This window comes from Prunus persica, chromosome G1 (assembly GCF_000346465.2).
Source record: "Prunus persica cultivar Lovell chromosome G1, Prunus_persica_NCBIv2, whole genome shotgun sequence".
Taxonomy (NCBI): Eukaryota; Viridiplantae; Streptophyta; class Magnoliopsida; order Rosales; family Rosaceae; genus Prunus; species Prunus persica.
The window spans coordinates 26,344,194-26,366,268 of record NC_034009.1 but is presented as its reverse complement, the minus strand read 5'-3'; the positions used below and the strand labels follow the sequence as shown (position 1 = coordinate 26,366,268).

Below are 22,075 nucleotides of genomic sequence, written 5' to 3'. Positions count from 1 at the left end.
CTCAAAAGCCCTTTGGAAAAAAGTAGCATTTGTTTGATAGGCAGGCAGGCTCTCATATAATTTGTACATATGATTGGGTGAATGGATGGCCATCATGGAAATCAGTACAAACAAACACTATAATTGAGCACCTAGCTAGTGTTGATCTAACTGTCATTGGATTTCAATTGATTTAATATGTGCATCCAAAAATTCTACAAACAAGTTGTGGGGTTCTCCAAAGCACCCTTATGAGCTTAATGGCCGGGGACATCTTTATTCCTTTTTCTTTTTTAGGCGAGGATTATGCTAGCTAGCTAGGTGGGCTGAGCTTGATTTTAGGCCTTTTTGATCATCAGAGCAAAGCAATATGCAAAGGGTAATGTTAGGGTTTATCGCATTTTTATACCATGTTATGTACCACATTTCTAATAAAGGTGGAGACCACCAATACAATCCACCTCTATTAAAGATATAGTACACAATGTGATAAGTCTAAAAATTTTCATATGCAAAAGTCTTGTTGGGTTAACTCGTACGGGTTACAAGGAGGAGACGTGCAATTTGAATGTCCATATGGGTAAGAGTGTAGGTGAGAAAGGAATGTCGTTACTTACTTCTCACACTTCCTAAATTATGTTTTGAATGTCAAAGAGTAGGCTCAAATGTATGAATTGAACTAATACGTGGGGCTATGGTCAATCCCAATCCTATGGGCGTTGTTGGCTGGTCAAAAGGTGTGTTTACCCAAACTGACACCAAGGCTGAAGTGGGACCACAATGCATAACACCATTCAATTATTCAATTGAAGAAGAAGAAGAAGAAGAGAAATTATAATGACCAAACCTGTGGCAAAAAGAAAAGGAAATGGCCCTCAAACCAAAGCATGCACAAACTACTGCAAAACCAAAACCAAAACAACACATATATCTACTACTACCTGTAGCTACTAGCTAACCTTTCACGCATAAAGTCATCCCAAATTTAAACTCAACTCCATCAAATAAATGCTCGACATCAAGCTTAATTGGGATCCCAAACGAATTAAAATGCCAAGGGAATTTGATCATCATCATCATCAGCTCCTCCACCCCAAATTCTCGCTCTTCCTTCTCTATCTTCTCTCACCCTCAATAGGTAAATTCCAATGCATGGCATGCCATGACACATGCACTAACTAACTAAAGTTTCCATAACTAATTATACTTCAAGTTTAACCTAGGGTTTTAAATTCTTACTTTTGTAGGTTCAACAGCCGCAGTAGCGGCACCAATCGGAATCTGCTACGGCCGAGTAGCCAACAACCTCCCACCACCGGCCGCCGTCGTCCAAATCCTTCAAACCAACAACATCTCATCCGTCCGTCTCTTCAACACCGACCCCGCCACCCTCCAATCCTTCTCATCCACCCCAACAATCCGCCTCAGTATTGGCGTCCCCAACGAGCTCCTCCCCACCCTCGCCTCCGCCACCGTCCCTGCTGCCCTCGCCTGGCTCCAGTCCAACATCCTAGCCCACATCCCCCCCAACCAAATACAATACCTCGCCGTCGGCAACGAGGTCTTCCTCAAAGACCCTTACTACATCCCCCACGTCCTTCCCGCCATTCTCAACCTCCACCAAGCCCTCCAAACCCTAGGCCTCTCCCAAACCATCAAGCTCTCTTCCCCGCAAGCCGCCTCCGTACTCTCCGCCTCCTACCCTCCCTCCTCCGCCTCCTTCGACCCCTCCCTCCAACCCTCTCTCCTTCCCCTCCTCCACTTCCTCCGCGACACAAACTCTCCCTTCATGGTCAACTCCTACCCCTACTTCAGCTACTTAAGCAGCCATCCCTTTGTCTCCCTCGATTACGCTCTCTTTCGAGCTTCCGGCGGCGGTGAGGTGGTTCTGGACGGTGGGTTGGCGTATAGTAATCTCTTCGACGCGAGTGTGGATGCGTTTGTGAGTGCGATGGAGAGGGAGGGAGTTGCCGGCGTGGCTGTGGTGGTTTCGGAGACAGGTTGGCCGACAAGTGGAGGGGAGGCGGCGAGCGTTGAAAATGCACTGGCGTATAATGCTGAGGTGGTGAGGCGGGCGGTGGAAGGGGTTGGGACGCCGAGGAGGCCCGGGGTGGGCGTGGAGGTTTTCTTGTTTGACCTGTTTGACGAGAATGAGAAAGGAGGTGAGGAGTACGAGAAGCATTTTGGAATTTTTGGGCCTGATGGGCTTAGAACTTACGGGCTTCGTTTTAACTGAACATGGGCCTTATGGGTTTGACGACGGGCCCCTCACGTCAATGTCAATAATGGACCTTATGTGTTTTATGGTCAATGTGAACACAAACATTACTATTCCAATGTTCACACTTTGTAAGGAATCAATGTTTGTTTTTCAGATTATGGGGAGAGAGGCCAGAGGTGAAGAGATGCTCTGATTCCTTTTCTTTTTCTTACTCTCCAAGAAAATAATAATAAAGAGAGAGAGAGGCCAGGAAGGAAAGGAATATGAATTTTGTTTTTGTCTCTATCATTATAAAGAGAAGAATAATACTACTCTTATCACATTCCCATACCACCTTATGTGGCAGATGAGGTGGACAGTCACATCAATTAAAATTATTTAATAATTTCTTTTCTTTTATGATTTATTAACATTTTTTTAAAAAAATTGTTAATTAAACTTTCTTTATTTAAATACACTTTATTGATTTAATTGATGTGGCGTATGATATGGACATGCCACATTATGTGGTATAGAAATGTGGGATAAAAATGTGGTAAGTGTAACATTACTCTAAAGAGAACCCCTGAGTTCTCCACCCAATCCAAACCTCCTCATTTTCACAAATCACAAGCTCTGCAACTTCTAAATTGTAACCAGTCCAATCCAATACAATCTTGTTGAGGAAAAGCCAATATGTCCGTTGATGAACAAAACGTCGCTGAGCTTGTCAACAACGAACCCCATGACTTTTGCTTGCTGCTTTCTTCTTCCGGGACCGAGAGGGACTTTCTTGTCCTCAACAATGGTGATCATGTATATTTTCACCTCTCAATATATGATTGTTTTAGAGTATCTTATGTTCATTTCTTTCGGGAAAATATGGGTTTGGGGACAATTTGTGATTGTAGTGGAATTAGTCAATTTTGGGTTTTTGAATTTGGTATGTCATATCACTGTATCTATATCTGTATTCGTATCCGTATCCATGCAACATAGGTCATCACATTGACAGATAGACGTATTCACAAATAAAAAATAAATGGAGGTTGAGTTTGAGTAGCATAAGAAAAACCAAGTTACTATCTTCAATTGCTCTGTTTGCAAGATTTTGTATTTGGTTAGGCATAAGGTGTGGGTGCACTTTATTCAGCATTTGTTTGTGTAATCTGTCCGGATATCTGTACAGTGTATTAATTTGAATCGTGGTTTATTTAAAAGAGTGATTAGGAAAGTTCATAGAAATAGTGTAAAAGCAGATTGATTATTAAGATGTAGAGGGGTATAGATCTAGCATAGGCATTGGTAATCATATCTTAGCAATGTCAGATCCATAAAGGAGCAAGGGTTTGTAAGATATTGTGGACAATTGTAGTTTGTAATGTGGTTGTTTTTATTAATTATGAATTATAATGTTATGGTTTCAATTTTATAGGTTTATTTTGTATATAATTTTTTAAAACCTTTTACACGTTCCCCAGGAGGAAAATACCTGGATCTCTTCTTCATTGCCAAATCCTGCAAAAGATAAAAATTAGGAAAAAAAAGGACACAAGAATTCAGAGATTTGGTAAGCTTGCTAATACATTAAATTAATCCCACAAGAAGGGACACAAAGAACGTTGTGTAAAGAAATATTGGAATCAAAAGATATGGACCCAACGGAATGTATTGAAGCGTTAGCACCAGTAGGTAATTTAACAGTTGAAGGAGTCGATGAAGACGATGATTGAGAAAAAATTGAAGGTTGGGATGTGATGTGATCCGTTGCACAACTATCAAGAATCCAAACCTGTGAAAAATTATTGGAAGAAACAAAATTTTGAAAATCAGAAAAATAAGAACTTGCCAGACCTGTAATGTTTGTTTCCACGTGATTGGCAAAGGTGGAACAAAACTGATCCATGATAAAGAGTACAATTTTAAGATACAGAGAGCTCTCAAACAAAATAATAAAAAACGACCATAAGGCTAAGAAGAAATCAAATCGTGGTGAAGGTCCCAGAGCCTATTGCTCTAATACCATGTGAAAAGTGATAATCTGATATATTTTGTTTGTGTATTCAGTTATAACAATTATAAAGATATATAGCAAATTAAACAGAAACATATATGGAAAGAAGTAATAAGTACAGCCTAATGGAAAGAAGTAATAAGTACAGCCTAAACTACAGGTATTGCTGGACTAGAGAAGGAAACATAATAATCAGTCAAAGCTCTGCAGCAATCTACTCCTATGATTGGGATTTGATATCGTAACAAGTAACCAAAACGTCGTTGAGCTGGTCAACAGCGAACCCCACGACTTTCGCTCGCTGCTTTCTTCTTCCGAGAGGGACTTTCTTGTCCGCAACAATGGTGATCGGGTATAAATTCACCTCTCAATATCTGATTGTTTTACATTATTTTCACCTCAGAACTGAAGACCGAATCAACTATACTTTCGCAGGCGAAGATTAACAAGTCTTGATCTTGGGCGGTCTCTGAGGCCCTATCCTTCGTACCCAAATCGGTAAATTGATTGTTGAGTTCATTTTTTTTATGATTGTCAGAAGAGAAAGATGTAAAATCATGAGGTTTGTTCCCATCGATGAAAACAGAGGACAATCAACCGAAAACACCGCTGCACGCCATTGCAATCAAACCCAGAAGAAAACTACAACAGTGGAAGAAAATACTGTGGTTTACATACAATCTGTAACCGAAGAAAATAGTATCTGAAAAATAAAGATGAACATGTATGAGAGTTTCGTGTAGGTTAATAAAAAATTTATAAAAAAAATATGTTTTTTCTTAGACCAAAGAAAGAATCAGAGAAGAATTATTAGATTCACACCCAAAGAGTATTGAAGCGGATGTTCAATGATGGGTTGGTCACTGTTTTCGGAATCGGCGACGCTAGGTTGTGTAATTGAAGCCACACCTCCCTCCGCTGCAGTGGAGAATCGGAGGAGGAGGCAGCGGCTACAAGCTTCTTGAGCGACATAACAAAGAAGAAAGAACGTGTTTTGTTTCAATTTATTTTTTTTCCAAAAAACGTAGGGCAAGTTAAAATAATATAAATCTTTATATGAATTTTTAAATCAGTTTTTTCTACAGATTTATATGGAAAATACGGGTCATGGGAAAATTTGTGATAATCGTGGAATTAGAGTCAATTTGGGGTCGTTGAATTGGGTCTAATTACTCCACTGTCTTTTAGATTCTTTTGTGAAAATAATGATGGAGCATATAGTGTAGTTGCTCATTGTGCATTATTTTTATCGAACCTATCTTCTTGGAATCTCCTGATATCAATGCTTATTTTTCTGATTACATTGAAATTGACTTACAAGCTTAAATGCTTTGGACGGACTTTATATTTATTTGGGAAAATATGAATTGCAATTAAAAAACAAATGGCAAGAATATAAAAAGAAAAAGAAAAGTTAATCTTTTGGTTTTAAAAAGGCTGATGTATACATGCATGCATCCAACGCAAGTCCTACGCGGACACTAGACGCGAAGAGAGGCTCTGATTCCTTTTCTTTTTCTTACTCTCCAAGAAAATAATAATAGAGAGAGAGAGAGGCCAGGAAGGAAAGGAATATGAATTTTGTTTTTGCCTGTCATTATAAATAGAGCCTCTGAGTTCTCCACCCAATCCAAACCGCCTCGTTTTCACAAATCACAAACTCTGCAACTTCTAAATTGTAACCAGTCCAATCCAATCCAATCCTGTTGAAGAAAAACCAGGAATAGCCAATATGTCCGATGATGAACAAAACGTCGTTGAGCTGGTCAACAGTGAACCCCACGACTTTCGCTCGCTGCTTTCTTCTTCCCAGAGGGACTTTGTTGTCCGCAACAATGGCGATCAGGTATATTTTCACCTCTCAATATATGATTGCTTTAGATTATCTTATGTTCATTTCTTTTTGGGAAAATATGGGTCTGGGGACAATTTGTGATAATAGTGGAATTAGAGTCAATTTTGGGTCCTTGAATTTAGTCTGTCATATAGTATCGTATCGTCGTACCCCTACGTAACATAGGTCATTACACTGGTAGATAGACGAATTCGCAAATAGAAAATAAATGGAGGTTGAGTGGCATAAGAAAAACCAAGTTACTATCTTCAGTTGCTCTATTTGCAAGGTTTTGTATTTGGTTAGGCAAGTTCATATCAGGCGTGGGTGAACTGTATTTCAGCATTCTGTACAGTGTCTTAATTTGAATAGTGGTTTATTTTAAAAAAGTGATTAGGAAAGTTCACAGAAATAGTGTAAAAGCATATTGATTATTAAGATGTCAATGGGTTTGGATCTATTGTAGATCCACAGAGGAGCAAGGGTTTTTAAGATATCATCGATAATTGAAGTTTATAATGTGGTTGTTTCTATTAATTATGAATTATAATGTTATGGTTTCAATTTTGTATAGAATTTTTTTAAACATTTTACACGTTTACCCCTAAAAGGAAAATACCTGGATCCGCCACTGTATCTTTGGATCCGGTGGGGATAATATAAGAGAGGAATCATTTGTTAAATTCTTGATTTACAGATTAAAGTTGAAAGCTTGGAGGGGAAAAAGCTTGGGTTGTACTTTTCTGCATCATGGTGTGGTCCATGTCAACGGTTCACCCCGGCTTTAGTGGAGGCCTACAATGAACTTTCTCCAAAAGGTGATTTTGAGGTTGTATTTATCTCAGCTGATGAAGATGATGAGTCATTCAATGGGTACTTCTCCAAGATGCCATGGCTTGCAATTCCGTTTTCTGATTCAGAGGCACGTGATGGCGTGGATGAACTGTTCAAGGTCAGAGGGATACCCCATCTTGTGATCCTTGGTGAAGATGGCAAAGTTTTGAGTGACAGTGGAGTTGAGATTATTGAGGAGCATGGAGTAGATGGCTACCCTTTTACACCAGAAAAGATAAAAGAACTAAATGATCAAGAAGAATCAGCCAGAAGGGATCAGTCCTTGAAAACGATCTTGGTCTCTCGCTTACGTGACTTTGTAATTTCAAATGACGGAAAGAATGTAAGTTTTAATGTCACTGCTTGTTTATGCTACTAACTACTAGTCTCATATTTTATACACACTACAAGAAAAATAGCTTTTGACAACATGCCACTAACAACGTGTGTCTATTTCACGTTGTGGAAGTATACTTTTGACAACATGCACCAAGTGCACGTTGTAGTACGCTACTTATAACAACGTTCCTTTAATACGCGTTGTCAAAATGAAATTTAGAAAAAATTTCACAACGCAAACATGCGTGTTGTGATATCTTTAAGTTCTACAACGTGCAAACCATGTTGTCAACTTGTTTCATTTTTTTAAAGGAAATATACGCAAAAATTATGCGGGAGAACTCCCTCTCTCTCAAAATATTAAAACATTCGAAAGTTTTTTAAAACACCTCTTTTTTCTGAATAATATTTCACAGCCCCTCTTTCTTTTGCAAATCACTCTCACACTACTAAACCTAGGGAAAAATCCAATATCCCAACCTCTTTTGCTCCATTCCAGCCATCTCTCTCTCTCTCTCTCTCTCACTCATGGATCCTCTCTTTGCTCATCATCCACTGCCTCTGTCATTGCCAACTTCACAGCCTCTCAATCTCTTATCGCCGTCATCAAATCCCTCATGCTTTGCTCTCTCATCGCGAACCGCTACTTCTTTTGTCTTAGATCTACAATTCTTAAGGCCAATCCTAATATTTGTTGTTCTTTGCAGGTATTGGCCTTCATCACCGAGCCCACCAGCATCTCTCCACCACTAACTTGCTCAGCCTCATTTAGGAAAAAATTGAGTGGCCTCCAGGTACAAAATTTTAGTGCGAAGGTTTGATTTTTGTTGGATTGTTCATTTGGTTTTGGTAATATAATATTTGGGTTTATATTACTATTTGGATTGTTTGGTTTTGTTCACTGTTTCGGTTTTGTTCACTTAATATATATATTTTTATAATATACATTAAATAGTGTGTTTAAGGCTCTTCATGTGCTTATGAATGCCTTTTTTCTATGATATATATATAATTTATATTCCCTCAAAATTTTCTGAGTGGATATGCCTTCAAGGATTAATTTTAACTTTCATCAGATTCCTTCATATTACAGGTTTTGATACTGGTTTTGTGCTGATTACATGTGTTGATTTTGGTTCCCTTTAACAAATGGGTAAGCTTTCATCTTTCAAAAGCTGTCCCTTTAATAGGGGTGAGTTTCGGATTTTTCCTTCAACTTCTTTTGCATTTTGTGTGTTAATTTTGACATATGTTTTTGTTGGGTATCTTGTCTTGGTTATGAATAATTTCAGTTTAGGCCAGAAAACTTGAGTAAGGTTTTTCAGTGCAAACAAATATAAGATCATAATAGTCTTCTTGTACATACTTATTTTCAATTGTTTTATGAAAATTTCATGTCTGGCTACAAAGCAATTTGCATTTTGTCTTCTAATTTTTGCCAATATTGTAGCTATGCAATTTTGTCTTCTAACGAAATAATTTGCATCATGTATGATTGTGATTATTGTTTGGCTTAGGAAGAAGAAAATAGAAGGAAAGGGCGCATTAAGGGTCCTCCCGTTGGACAGATATTGATGTTAACCTTTCCTGTACGTCTCTGCATTAAACTTGCTGTATTATGATAATATAAGTACTATACTTTTTTTCCCTGATATGTTGTATATTACTCTCTAAACTACCATATCTTTGATTGAGCCTTGAGGGGATTGATTGTTAAAGATCTTTGTTCTCTGTTCTGTTATGTATTTTCTCTAATTTAACTTCCTCTCTTACTATAGTTCATCTCAAACTTAGAGAAAGATAAGAACATAGTTTAGTTGGTTGGATTGAGTTAATGGCTAATCATAGGTTACTAGTTTTGCAAACTTTCTATTCCTAAATTTGCAATTTCTTAACTATTAAAATTGTCTTGTTTGATTTTTTTTGTTCAGAACTTCTGTGCGACCTTAAGATGGATAGTATGGGTGCTTCTTGGAATGATAGGTGCACATTGGTTAGATAATATTCCGCAATTGGACAAAGGGTTTGAAACACAACTAATCAGGTTTCTTGATAATGCTTTACAAGGATTTTAAATTGTAATTATACTATGCATAGTTCAATTTCCCTTCATATGGATAAATGTAAGTTGACAATGAATCTTTCTATGGAGTTATTTTTTGAATGAAAACTCTTTATTATGGGTTACATTATGATTTTTATTTTATCAAAGGTTATATTATGATTGGGAAGGAAGAAAATAGTCACACTTAACTAAAGCTTGAATTTATGGATCAACTCTATTGTTATAAGGTGATTATGAAAATAATTTTTTATTATTTATAAATATTTATTATCACGACGTGCAAAGACTGTTGTTAAAATTGAAACAACAACATGTCTATGAACGTTGTCAATAAGACATACAACAACATGCTGAACACGTTGTTGTCCATTGATTCTACAATGTGTGCACGTTGCCGTTAATGGCATGGACAACGAGCACTTAAATCAACGACCACATGCAAAGCGTGTTGTCGAAGGGCCTTGACCTTTTAACGACATCGGCTTCCACAACATGCGCCGTGTGTTGTCAATACCCTTCAACAACGCCCCATGAGCGCTGTGAAAGGACTTTTTTCTTGTAGTGACATGTATCATAAAATGTAATTCGGCCCCTAATCTGACTGTTGTTCTCAATGTGCGCATATATTAAGGTGCCTGTCTCTGAACTTGAAGGGAAGATAGTGGGTCTCTATTTTTCGTTGTCTGCATACAGTCCATGTGTTGACTTTTCTCCAAAACTTTTGGAGGTTTATGAGAAGCTAAAAGCAAATGGAGAGAGCTTTGAGGTTGTGGTAATACCACTTGATGATGATGAAGAATCATTCAAGCAAGATTTTAAGAACATGCCTTGGTTTTCTTTGCCCATCGGGGACAAAAATGTTGGGAAGTTGGCTCGATACTTTGAGCTTTCAACCTTACCCACTTTGGTTATTATTGGGGCAGATGGTAAAACTGTTAGTAAGAACGTTGCTGAGGCCATTGAAGAGCATGGGGTTCTGGCTTACCCCTTCACCCCAAAGAAATTTGAAGAGCTCATTGAGATAGAAAAGGCTAAGGAGAAAGCTCAAACCCTGGAGTCAATTTTGATATCTGGGGATCGAAACTTCGTCATTGGAAAAGGTGGAACTGAGGTAAGACAATAGCTTTTAACCCCCTTTTATGGTTTCAAAAGTGACATTCTTTTGTGCATTGTGGGGCAAAAATCCCACAGGTTTCTTTTGTCGGGGCAGGTGACCTCTTTGTATGTGTGCTTTTGTGCTGTTTGGGGGTAATAAGTGAATAACAACTATTATTTGTGGATTCAGATTCCTGTGTCAGATCTGGTAGGGAAGAACATCCTCCTTTATTTCTCAGCTCATTGGTGCCCTCCATGCCGTGCCTTTCTACCAAAACTTGTTGAAGCCTACCACAAGATTAAGGCAAAGGATGATGCATTTGAAGTTATTTTCATCTCTAGTGACAGAGACCAAGGCGCTTTTGATGAGTTTTTCTCTGGAATGCCATGGCTTGCTCTTCCCTTCGGTGACTCAAGAAAAGCATCCTTAAGCCGCAGATTCAAGGTGCAAGGCATCCCCATGCTTATAGCCATTGGTCCTACTGGCCAAACAGTCACAAAAGAAGCAAGAGACCTCGTTATGCAGCATGGGGCAAATGCTTATCCTTTCACTGAAGAGCGGCTGAAAGAGATAGAAGCAGAGTCTGAGGAGATGGCAAAGGGGTGGCCTCAGAAGTTGAAGAGTGCACAGCATGAGGAGCACGAGCTCGCGCTTGCTCGCCGTAAAGATTATACATGTGATGGGTGTGATGAGCCGGAAGAAGAGGGGTGGTCATTCTACTGTGAGGCGTGTAACTTTGATCTCCACCCAAAATGTGCATTAGAGGAAGATAAAGGAGCCAAAAGTGATGCCAAGCAGGAACAAGATCCTCCTCAAGAAGGATGGGTGTGCGATGGTTATGTGTGTAAAAAAGCTTAAGAAGAAGTATACGTGTGATTTAGAGCTTAAAATCTCATATGGAGATCATTAGAGACTTGTTTATGTTGAATAGTTTCTTTCTGTTGTGTCCCAATGTTTTGTCGTTTCAAATGGTGCGGTGTTATTCTATATAAGATCTGGTGAAGTTGTGCATTTACATCGAACTCAAACTTTCCCTGGCAATTCCCAATTACTTTTTACTTTACAATCTACCGTTTTTTGTAAATTACATGTCTTATATTTTAGTTGTATTCCATTTTTAGGATCAATGATTTCATTTAAATTCATTGACTAACAACTACACGTCGCGTTAGTAAAAATTTGTAACTCAAGTAGTTAAATGTTTATTCTTGAATCTAATGTCATGTGTTTGATCCCTGCTACCAACATTGCTTGCTTATATAAAAAGGTACACATCACTTTAATATAATTGATGATTATTTGCACGCTGCCAACTTGTGTCTATAAATATGTTGGGCAAGGCATGCATGGGCCATGGCCTACACAGGAAGGTTCATTTTCTTTTTGTCATAAACACGAAATAAAGGTCAGACTAAAAAAAACACGAAATAAAGGAGACGACCCAAAGGAGTTTATTTTTCCTGTTGCCATTTTCCATGTGCCACCTTGTTTCTCCTTTATTTTTGTGACACATGTCCTCTCATTTACCATTAACTTAACTCTATTAACTTATCATTCAATTATCTGTTAACTTATCATTCAATTAAAAAACATTAAAACTAAAAAGGTAAATACCCAACAGCCCTCGAGGAACCACCAACCTAACTCCAATAGCTGACCACCACAACCATTCTACGCAATGGCGGAGCCAGAAATTCTATTAAAGAAGGTCAACTTTAAATAGCTTTATAATTACAAGGGACTTAGTTTTTATAGAAAAACATATATAAGAATTCATTATAATAATTAAATTTCAATATCACAAATTTAATATCTTAGTAAGTATAACCCAAATTCTAGCAACCTAAAAATAATGAAAGAGTATTAAAAGTTGATTTTAGATAGAATGAGAAAATCAAATAAATCCATGACACACATATAAATGACATATGAAGACATGAAAACAAATATAGATCATATTCACGTTCATTGTAGACAATTTATATTTGTGAGAATGGTCAATATAGTAAATATAGTTATAAAACAACTTGGATAACATAAATAAATATAATATTTTCAAAATGTTGAGAAGGGTCAAGTGACCCTTGTGGGCCTTAATTGGCTCCGCCAATGATTCTATGGTCTCTCTCTCTCTCTCTCTCTCTCTCTCTCTCATGTGAAGATGATCCGAGGAGAATCAAGTGTTGGTTTTTGGGGCGAAACAACTTTGGCAAAGATCAAAATGCTCCAAGGTTGAAACTTTGAAGAACTGAAAAATCTAAAAACTATACCCTTTAAGATTTTTCGGCGTCGTCGAGGCAGAGTGCATGTGGTTGTTTGGAGAGAAAATTTTAATTTAGTGACGAAGGGCAAGCAAGCGTCACTGTTGATGATTCACTCGAAGTGGAGAGTAGGTTGGGCAGTTCAACAATCTTGATCTGGTTCGACAATTTTAAGAGAGAGAAAAGGAGGCTTGGGCGGTAGGGGTAGAGGTTGTTGCCGCTGGGTTGCAAAGAAGATGAAGAAATCGCGTTTGTATAATTATTATAGAGATTTTCTAATTAAATCCCACACTTCTCTTAGTTCACCCTATGTTTTAAGTTCACCCTAACTTTTAATTTAAATTTTCATAATTTCTAAGAAAACCCCACTATCTTCCCAAACTACTCTTAAATACACCCCAGATTGAAAAATAATAACTAAAAGAGATTTTCTTTGCTCCCAACCAAAAAAAACACAAACAAATGAAACCCCAAATCCGAAATTTAATACTTTCTAAAGAAAGAGAAAAGATTTACCTCTCTCCAAGAACTGTAACTGGAATTCTAACACTTGGGTATTGTTGAGAGAGAGAGAGAGAGAGCTTGTAAACAAGAAATTAGAAGGAGGTTTCTAAAACTTAATATGAAGAGTGGTGGGGTGTGTGTATAGATGTACTAGGGTTAATTATTAAGTTAGATGACCTTTTTTGTCTTTTTACACAATAATAAAACTTACAGTTTAATGATTTAAGTATTGGGGTGAACAAAGAGAAGTGTGGGGTTTAAATAGAAAATCTTTTATTATATTTAATTTTAATACAAATTAATATATTTAACAAAGTTAGAGTTCTGAAATGACACATGTTAAAAGAATAAAGAGGACATGATGGGCACAAAGAAAATGGTAACACGAAAATTGAACTCGACCCTTCTATTGAAATAATAAAATAATATTATATTATGTTAACATAACCATGATATAGCTTTTTATTTTTTGTTTTTGTTTTTGGGTCTAAAGCATACCTTAAGTTGTATATGCTGAATATGATCTAGCATAAGCATATACACAATCATGCTCCTTATTTTTTCGTTAAAAACACTATAAAGTTATTTTAAGAGCTCCTTATAAAATTTCAACTCCAACCATGCTTCCTAGTTTGGGGAATCATAAATGATTTATTTCTTTTTTTAGTTTAGCATAAATGCTCCATCTTCATATAAAATAATAAAAATAAATAGTAAAGCATCATTTAATTATAAGGTAGGAGTTCTTTCTCTCTCCTCATATTTAGGAGCTCTTAGAGGTCTCCCTATTTTAGGAGTTGAATAGGGAGCATGGTTAGATGTGAGTTTTCTCACATCCTCCCTAAATTTTATATAAGGAGGTAGTTTATGAAGTCCATTGTGAATGCTCTTATGAGCTTCATGGAGACATCTTTTACTCATTTTTCTTTTTTAGGCAAGGCTTCTGCTAGGTGGGATGAGAAACGTTGGGAAGAGTACGAGAGCATTTTGTGATTTTTGGGCCTGATGGGCTTAAAGCTTATGGGTTTAGTTTTAATTGAGCCCCATAGAGAACATGGGCCGCATGGGCTGGACAACGGACGTGTATGTCAATGTCAGTAGCGGGCTTCTTTTTTTTTTACACAAAAATAAATGGATGCAACACGAGGACTTCCTAGGAGGTCACCCATCTTAGTACTACTCTCACCCAAACTCGCTTAACTTCGGAGTTCTGATGGAATCTGGTGCATTTGAGTTGGGATGATAACATCCGTCAGTAGTGAACCTCGATCGAGAGTTTTCAGCTTTTCTTTGTAAGCCCATACGTCATATATTCAGTCGTTTTGTCAGATCAATCAATGCTAGAGTTACATTATGCATTATTGTCGTCTTCCTCAATCTAATTACTCCACTTTCTTTTAGATTTCCCTTTATCAATTGGAAGGAGAAGTCGAAATTGGGGTGTTTTCAAAATTATAAAGAAAAAAACCAACCAAATTAGGAGCCAATTGGGAAAAAAGACAAGAAGTGGGGAAAAATGAAAGATTGAAAGAAATGTCTTGACAATGAGGGCTATTGAATAGTTTTGTGAGTGTTCACACCAAAACAAAAGAACAATAGTTTTGGCTCAAGTTTCAGTTGTTAATATTGTTAACGTGTTTTGTGAAACTAATCAAGTACCATGTAGTCTTGTTTGTTATACTTTATTTTTATCGAATTTATCTTCTTAGGATCTCCATATATCATTCAAGATGTTTTAATAGATGATATTATGTAATGGTGTTTTGCTTCAATCTATTTTATCGTTTTCTCTATATATAAAAAAAATAGACAATAGTTTTCTGGTCAATGTGAATACAAGTATTACTATTCCAATGTTCACACTTCTAATAAATTATGAATTGCAAGGAATCGAGGACTTGATATTAATGTTTGCATATTGAGCAGCCAAGCTACAAAATAGATTTAAAAAATGACTACATGCTTAAATGCTATGGACATATTTTATATTTATTTGGTTTTGGGTAAATAGGAATTGCATTTGAAAAAACAAAAGGCAACAATAGAACAATAACTTTTATCACATTCATACCTTGAAATTAATCAAGTCACGGATATGTCTATTTGGTTTGGGAATTTTCCTGAGAACATCCACACTGAGGATGAGGTGTAAAGGGACATCTACATTTTTTGTCGGAGATGGGAAAAAAGACGGGTTGTGTATACCTCCAATTGGGGTCCACATAGGTAAAGGAAGAGAGAGAAGACCAAGTTGGTGTAGAAAAAAGGGATGAGAGGGAGTAAATGCAGGCCCCAGCTAATGTAGAAAAATTTGTATGAAATAGGGATAGTACTGTTTTGCTATCCTAACCAATCATAAATTTTCACGTTGAAAAGTTATCACGCGTGCCGTGTTATGATTGCTCGAGAATAGCAAAATAGTGATATTCTCGTTTCACACAAGTGTTTCTCCAATTAATGGGTGTTGCTTGTGATGCAAGCGCACTACCTCTCTTCCTCCAACAGACAACTATGATCTTCTTCAGTTTGAAATTCAACGGCTGTTACAAGACGAGAAAAAATGACCTAAAAATTCAAACAAAAAGATCTAAACATTTCGGGAAAAAAAATTTCTCTATGTATGCCCAACTAAAATAAATCAACAAAACTTGTTTAATCTTATGTTATTGCGATTTAAATTTTGTTTACTCCATTGATTTGGAAAAACAAAAAATAATAATTTAAAAAGTTAACACAAAAATGAATTAATACTAGAAAATCAACTTTACATCTTCGGATTTACATTTTCACCATCAGATAAAACATGATTTACATTAGTTGCAGATGTAAAAGTGACTTTACACCCTCGAATTTACACCTCTCATCATGGATGTTCTTATTTAGGTTGTATTTTGATTTCTACAAGTTAAAGATCCTTGATATATGTATATTTTAAGTTAAAAAATATATATTTTAGATTTGTATTGAGTTTTAACAGGCTAGTGTGCTCATAACCCAATAGAAAAGAGTATTGACTTACAGACCAAAGGTCTTAAGTCTGAACTCCCATTATATGATAGTTGTGTGTGAGAGAAATTCCTTTCTCCTCTAGTTGAACTATCAGTTGTACTAAATAAATAAATAAAAAAGGCTGACACATACATGTTGATGCATCCAACGCAAGTCCCAAAGAGATGCTCTTGCTTTTTCCCACTCTCCAAGAAAATAATAATAAAGGCCAACAAAAGAAATGAATTTTGTTTTTGTCCTCGATCATTATATTATAAATAGAGCCCCTGAGTTCTCCGCCTAAACCCAAACCTAAACCCCCTCATTTTCACAATACATCACAATCTCGGTAATTTCTAATTTTAAGTTTTAAATATTAAAAATCAACACCAGTACATCACTTAACTCAGCCCAAGGAAAATAAAGCCTAGCCTATGGAAGGTAGTCAACACTTGGGCAACGTCTATGGTGCACTCGGCGCACCAATGCACCACTTTTTTTAAACTGCCCCAACAGGTAGCAGGTAAATATTATATATTTTATTTTTTAAAAAGAAAGAAAAAGAAAAAGAAAAGATTATGATGGGCCTTTCTCCTCTACACCATAGCATCTCTCCATCTCAACCCTAATCCCTCATCTCATTTGAGATTTTTTTTCAAAAACAGAAAAGCTCCCTCTCTTTTATCACTTTGTCGACGGTGACCAACAACCCATCTAAAACATCGACTCCTCTATTTCTTCATGGCAGTGACTGAGTCTTCCTCCCATATACAGATTGATAAGCTCTCCTCTCTCTCAACAGTGACAAAGGCTTGATGCAAACTGCGTGCGGGATCTTCAATCTCATCTCAGCCCAGCTATAATGTCTTATTGCTGTATATTCGAATCTTGAACCCCATCTCATCGCAGATTTAAGTTTCACTGAAAACCTCACCCATCAGGAACAATTTTTTTCCTTGGTTTTGTTTCATATTTCTTTTTTATTCTCTTCCATTTCTTATTTAGCCTAATATTTTCTGGGTTTTATGTTGTTCAGGTTTTTTGTTGAATATTTTTGGCATTCCAAGTTTACTTTACTATTGGTTGGATCTGCTTGGTATGCAATTTTATATTTAAATTCCCTTTTTTGCCAGGCTAGTTTGAAGTTCTAGAACTTGTATCTTTATTGTGATTAATTTACCATTCATATTATACGATTTATTTTGGTTGTTGTTGAATATGAATGGCGCTCCTCAAGTTCATATTATATGTTGAAATTTCCATTCATATTTTTCATATTGTTAATAATAAGTTTGGTGGTATTTTGGTGGCTTTTTTATTTTAATAATGTACTTGTGTATGATATGGATAATGAGTGAATTTATTTGGGGTTGCCCCATCTGCATGCACAAAACAAATGCTTGGATGTAGGATTTTGTTTGAGTTATTCTCTTCTTCCATGATTCTTTATAAGAACTTGTTTATATAAATTGAACAGGAAGTGCAAGTGAATAAGAGCATAAACTTATAGTGCAATTGTTTCAGAAAAACACAAGTTTTTGATAGCTAGTGTGGTGCATTATGCGGTTAAGACCATAAATAGTGTCACTGGCAAAAAGCAGAGCAGAAATTGTATTGTAGCTTGTGATCTAAATAATAACACAACTCATGCAATGCATACAAATATTTCTAATTCTGATAGTCTCAAAAAATAATTAAGCTATGCAATTTATGTTAGAAATCAATTAAAGGCCAAGTTTTGGCAGTTGATTGCATTTCTCGTGTTGCTTAGTTTATTTCTGTCTGTCAATTGCATTACTATTAAGCAGTTGCATAAGTAACATTATGCAATTTCATGAGGACCAATATGCAATTGCTTGTGTAATCCTTGTTTCTATTGTAAGTAAGTGCAATTGCCTAGCCAGAATATATCAGTTACAGACAAAAAATTGCAAATTACATGGTCTTGTTATTTTGTAGTTATACGTCGTTTTGAACTTTAATAGAAAGAAAATTTTGTGCATATTTCATTCGTACTCATATTGGGGACATTTATATATATATATTATGAATATATTAATAATAAAAAATAATGGCCGATCATCAATTATGGGGCTACGAGGTTTGGCATTAAGTTACAAAAGTTGTAATCGCCTAAACTTAGAAACCAACTTGGACTGACAATAACCTATGCAATTACTGTCGCGTGTTTGGCAATTGCATTACGGTATGCAATTACCATTACCTGTTTGGCAATTGCATATATAGTATGTGAAACATGTTCAAATTTCTCCAAGGCCTTTGTACTTGGTTATATAAAATGGGTCATTCCGGGTTGTAATCTTGGTGGCAAAATGCGTAAATTGGAACCCAAATTTTGTAATCTATGAGATTAAGGATCCATTTTACATGTTTATGGAATGCTTATATCCAAAAAAATTGTAGTACGAGTCCTTATGTTGTAAAGTGTTGCATTTACAACAATAAGGACCACGTTTACATTCCAAGGTCCACCATTGCCTTAACATTATAAGGAAGATGATTTCTAATGTAAATTATAGTATTACAAGATTAAGGACTATAAAGAACCTTAATATTGTAATTATGGTGCAAAACCGCGTAAATGGGAACCCAAATCTTGTAATATACCAGATTAGGGATCCATTTGATAATACGAGCCCTTATTGTTGTAAACCGGTGAGTTTACCAGAATAAGGACCAAGTTTACATCTCCAAGGTCCACCCTTGTCTTAATATTGTAATGGATATCATTTCTAATGTAAATTACGACATTACAAGTTTATGAATACACTTTATAAGTTTATGGAACTTTGACGTCCAAGTAATTGTAAAAGGGGCCTTTAATATTGTAAACTGTTGTGTTTACAAGAATAAGGACTACATTTACTTCTCCTTTCCAAGGTCCATCCTTACCTTAACAAAGTAAGAGAGATCCTTTCTAATGTAAATTATAGTATTATAAGATTATGGATTATAAGGAACCTTTATGTTGTAATTATGGTGCAAAAATGCATAAATGGGAACCCAAATCTTGTAATATACTAGATTAAGGATCCATTTTATAAGTATATGGAACGTTTACGTCCAAACCATTGTAATACGAGCCCTTATTGTTGTAAACTGTTGAGTTTACAAGAATAAGGACCAAGTTTACAGCTCCAAGGTCCACCCTTGCCTTAATATTGTAATGGATATCCTTTCTATTGTAAATCACGATATTACAAGTTTATAAATACACTTTATAAGTTTATGGAACTTTGACATCCAAGTAATTGTAAAAGGGGTCCTTAATATTGTAAACCATTGTGTTTACAAGAATAAGGACTACATTTACTTCTCCAAGGTCCATCCTTACCTTAACAAAGTAAGAGAGATCCTTTCTAATGTAAATTATAGTATTATAAGATTATGGATTATAAGGAACCTTTACGTTGTAATTATGGTGCAAAAAATGCATAAATGGGAACCCAGATCTTGTAATATACCATATTAAGGATCCATTTTATAAGTATATGGAATGTTTACGTCCAAACCATTGTAATACGTGCCCTTATTGTTGTAAACTGTTGAGTTTACAAGAATAAAGACCAAATTTACATCTTCAAAGTCCACCATTGCCTTAATATTGTAATTGATATCATTTCCATTGTAAATTACGATATTACAAGTTTATGAATACACTTTATAAGTTTATGGAACTTTAACGTCCAAGTAATTGTAAAAAGGGTCCTTAATATTGTAAACCGTTGTGTTTACAAGAATAAGAACCACATTTACTTCTCCAATGTCCATCCTTACCTTAACATTGTACGATAGATCTTTTCTAATATAAATTATAGTATTATAAGATTATGGATTATTAAGGACCCTTAACTTTGTAATTATGGTGCAAAAACAAGTAAATGGGAACCCAAATCTTGTAATATACTAGATTAAAGATCCATTTTATAAGTTTATGGAACATTTATGTCCAAACCATTGTAATATGAGTCCTTATTGTTGTAACCACTGTGTTTACGAGAATAAGGACCAAGTTTACTTCTCCAAGGTCCACTCTTGCCTTAATATTGTAAAAGATATCATTTCTATCGTAAATTATGATATTACAAGTTTATGGATATATTTATAAGTTTATGGAGCTTTGACATCCAAGTAATTATAAATGGATTTTAATATTGTAAACCCTAGTGTTTACAAGAATAAGTTTCACAATTACTTCTCTAAAGGCCACATTTACCTTAATGTTGTAAGGGGGATCATTTTCTTTGTAAATGAATATTACAATGTTATGGATTATGATTCACCTTAATGTTGTAACGAAGGTGCAAAGTCTGCGAAACCAAATATTGAAATGTACAAACTTAATGATATGATTTACAAGCTTATGGAATGCATATGTCCATGATAGTGTAATAGTAGTCCTTAATGATGTAAAGTCTTGTGTTTACAAACCTAAGGACCCAATTTTACTTCTTCAATGTCTACTCTTACCTTAGCATTGTACTATGGGTCATTTTCTTTATAAATTAAGGTATAACATATTTATATATATTTCATTTAATATTTATTTATAATTCTATATTATAAATATAGAATTATTATATTTGATTATTTTTATTATATATATTTTTATAAATACACAACGAAAAAATAAAAAAGAAATTTCATTGAAAACATGAAGAAAAAAATTCGTTTAGTAATTGATCGATTTTACAAAGAAGTATTTATATGATCATATGCTTGTGTATGATAGGGTTCTTTTGCTTAGCAATAATATGTTATATATATGAAAATATAGACTATACTTTAAATTAAGAATCAATTTTATAAAAATCTATATTCTTAGATTTTAAATTATTAGCAATAATATGTTATATTATATGCAAATATGGACTATACTTTAAACTAAGAACAAGTTTATAAAAATCTATATTCTTAGATTTTAAAATATTTGGTGAAATAACATTTGCATAATTTTTATGTATTTTTATGCACACAAAATTTTCAATGATCGAGATATATATTTTATAAATGGTAATCAAGATGTTATCATGATTACTTAAAATTGAAATTTAACATAACTACAAATAAATAAATATTTGACATGTAAAAATCTAATGTTTTACTAACTACTTTTTGAAACTTTAGATCATTCTATTATTTTTCCTAATTTTGGCCATTCCTAATATTTTTATATTTTACTAAAATATGTGGTTTTTAATTTATAGAAATCATTCACATGCTAGTTACTGGTGGAGTAATGGAAAAATAATAGAAGTGAGATTAGTGGAAAAAAAACATGGAACAAATTTTTTAATGCCTATTATTATTATTTTAATCTAAATATATTTAAAATTTTCTGTTTATTATAATTTTCTTTTAATTTATATTGGTTTTTTCAGTTAATTACATTCTTACTTTAAGTTTTCATATACGTATACATCAACCCAAAAGAGAAATTGAATAAATAATAAAAAAAAAACTAGCATACTATTCGTATACATTAAATACAGTCCTGATCTGTTGGACTACAGGAGTCCAAGAGATTTGTGGTCACTCACCATTAGATGTAAATTCAACGGTTCACTCACTTTTAAAAAACTTTTTTGAACCATTAGATTAATATCCAATGGTGGGTGATCACAATCTCTTGAACTCCTGTGGTCCAAAAAATCGAGATTATATATAACTCAAAAAATAAATAAATTATATATATATATAAACAGTCCTGATCTCTTTGACTACATGACTGTTTTTTTTTATATAGCCCATGTTGGCTGTCAGCTTTTTTGATTTGTTTTTTTCTCTTTCTTTCTCCACCGGTTGTACAGTGGGATTCAATTTCAGTGTTTGTTAAGAGCCATAGATTCAAAGTGATCCAAGGGCTGAAATTTGGGCGCATCCATGCGCTTAAGTATAGAAAAATCTGGAAAAGTAAGTCAGCAGCCAGAATTGTCTAGA

General features: G+C 35.1%; 2 protein-coding genes across 2 annotated transcripts; both read left to right on the top strand.

Annotated features, from left to right (window-relative positions):
- On the top strand, window positions 812-2,452 carry LOC18789282 (glucan endo-1,3-beta-glucosidase). The gene is made up of 2 exons (XM_007226523.2): window positions 812-1,117; window positions 1,227-2,452. Exons 1-2 carry the CDS (start codon window positions 988-990, stop codon window positions 2,213-2,215), a joined length of 1,119 nt encoding a protein of 372 aa, XP_007226585.2. The 5' UTR covers window positions 812-987; the 3' UTR covers window positions 2,216-2,452.
- On the top strand, window positions 5,811-11,421 carry LOC18788582 (probable nucleoredoxin 1). The gene is made up of 4 exons (XM_020554893.1): window positions 5,811-6,039; window positions 6,725-7,204; window positions 9,897-10,376; window positions 10,551-11,421. Exons 1-4 carry the CDS (start codon window positions 5,926-5,928, stop codon window positions 11,217-11,219), a joined length of 1,743 nt encoding a protein of 580 aa, XP_020410482.1. The 5' UTR covers window positions 5,811-5,925; the 3' UTR covers window positions 11,220-11,421.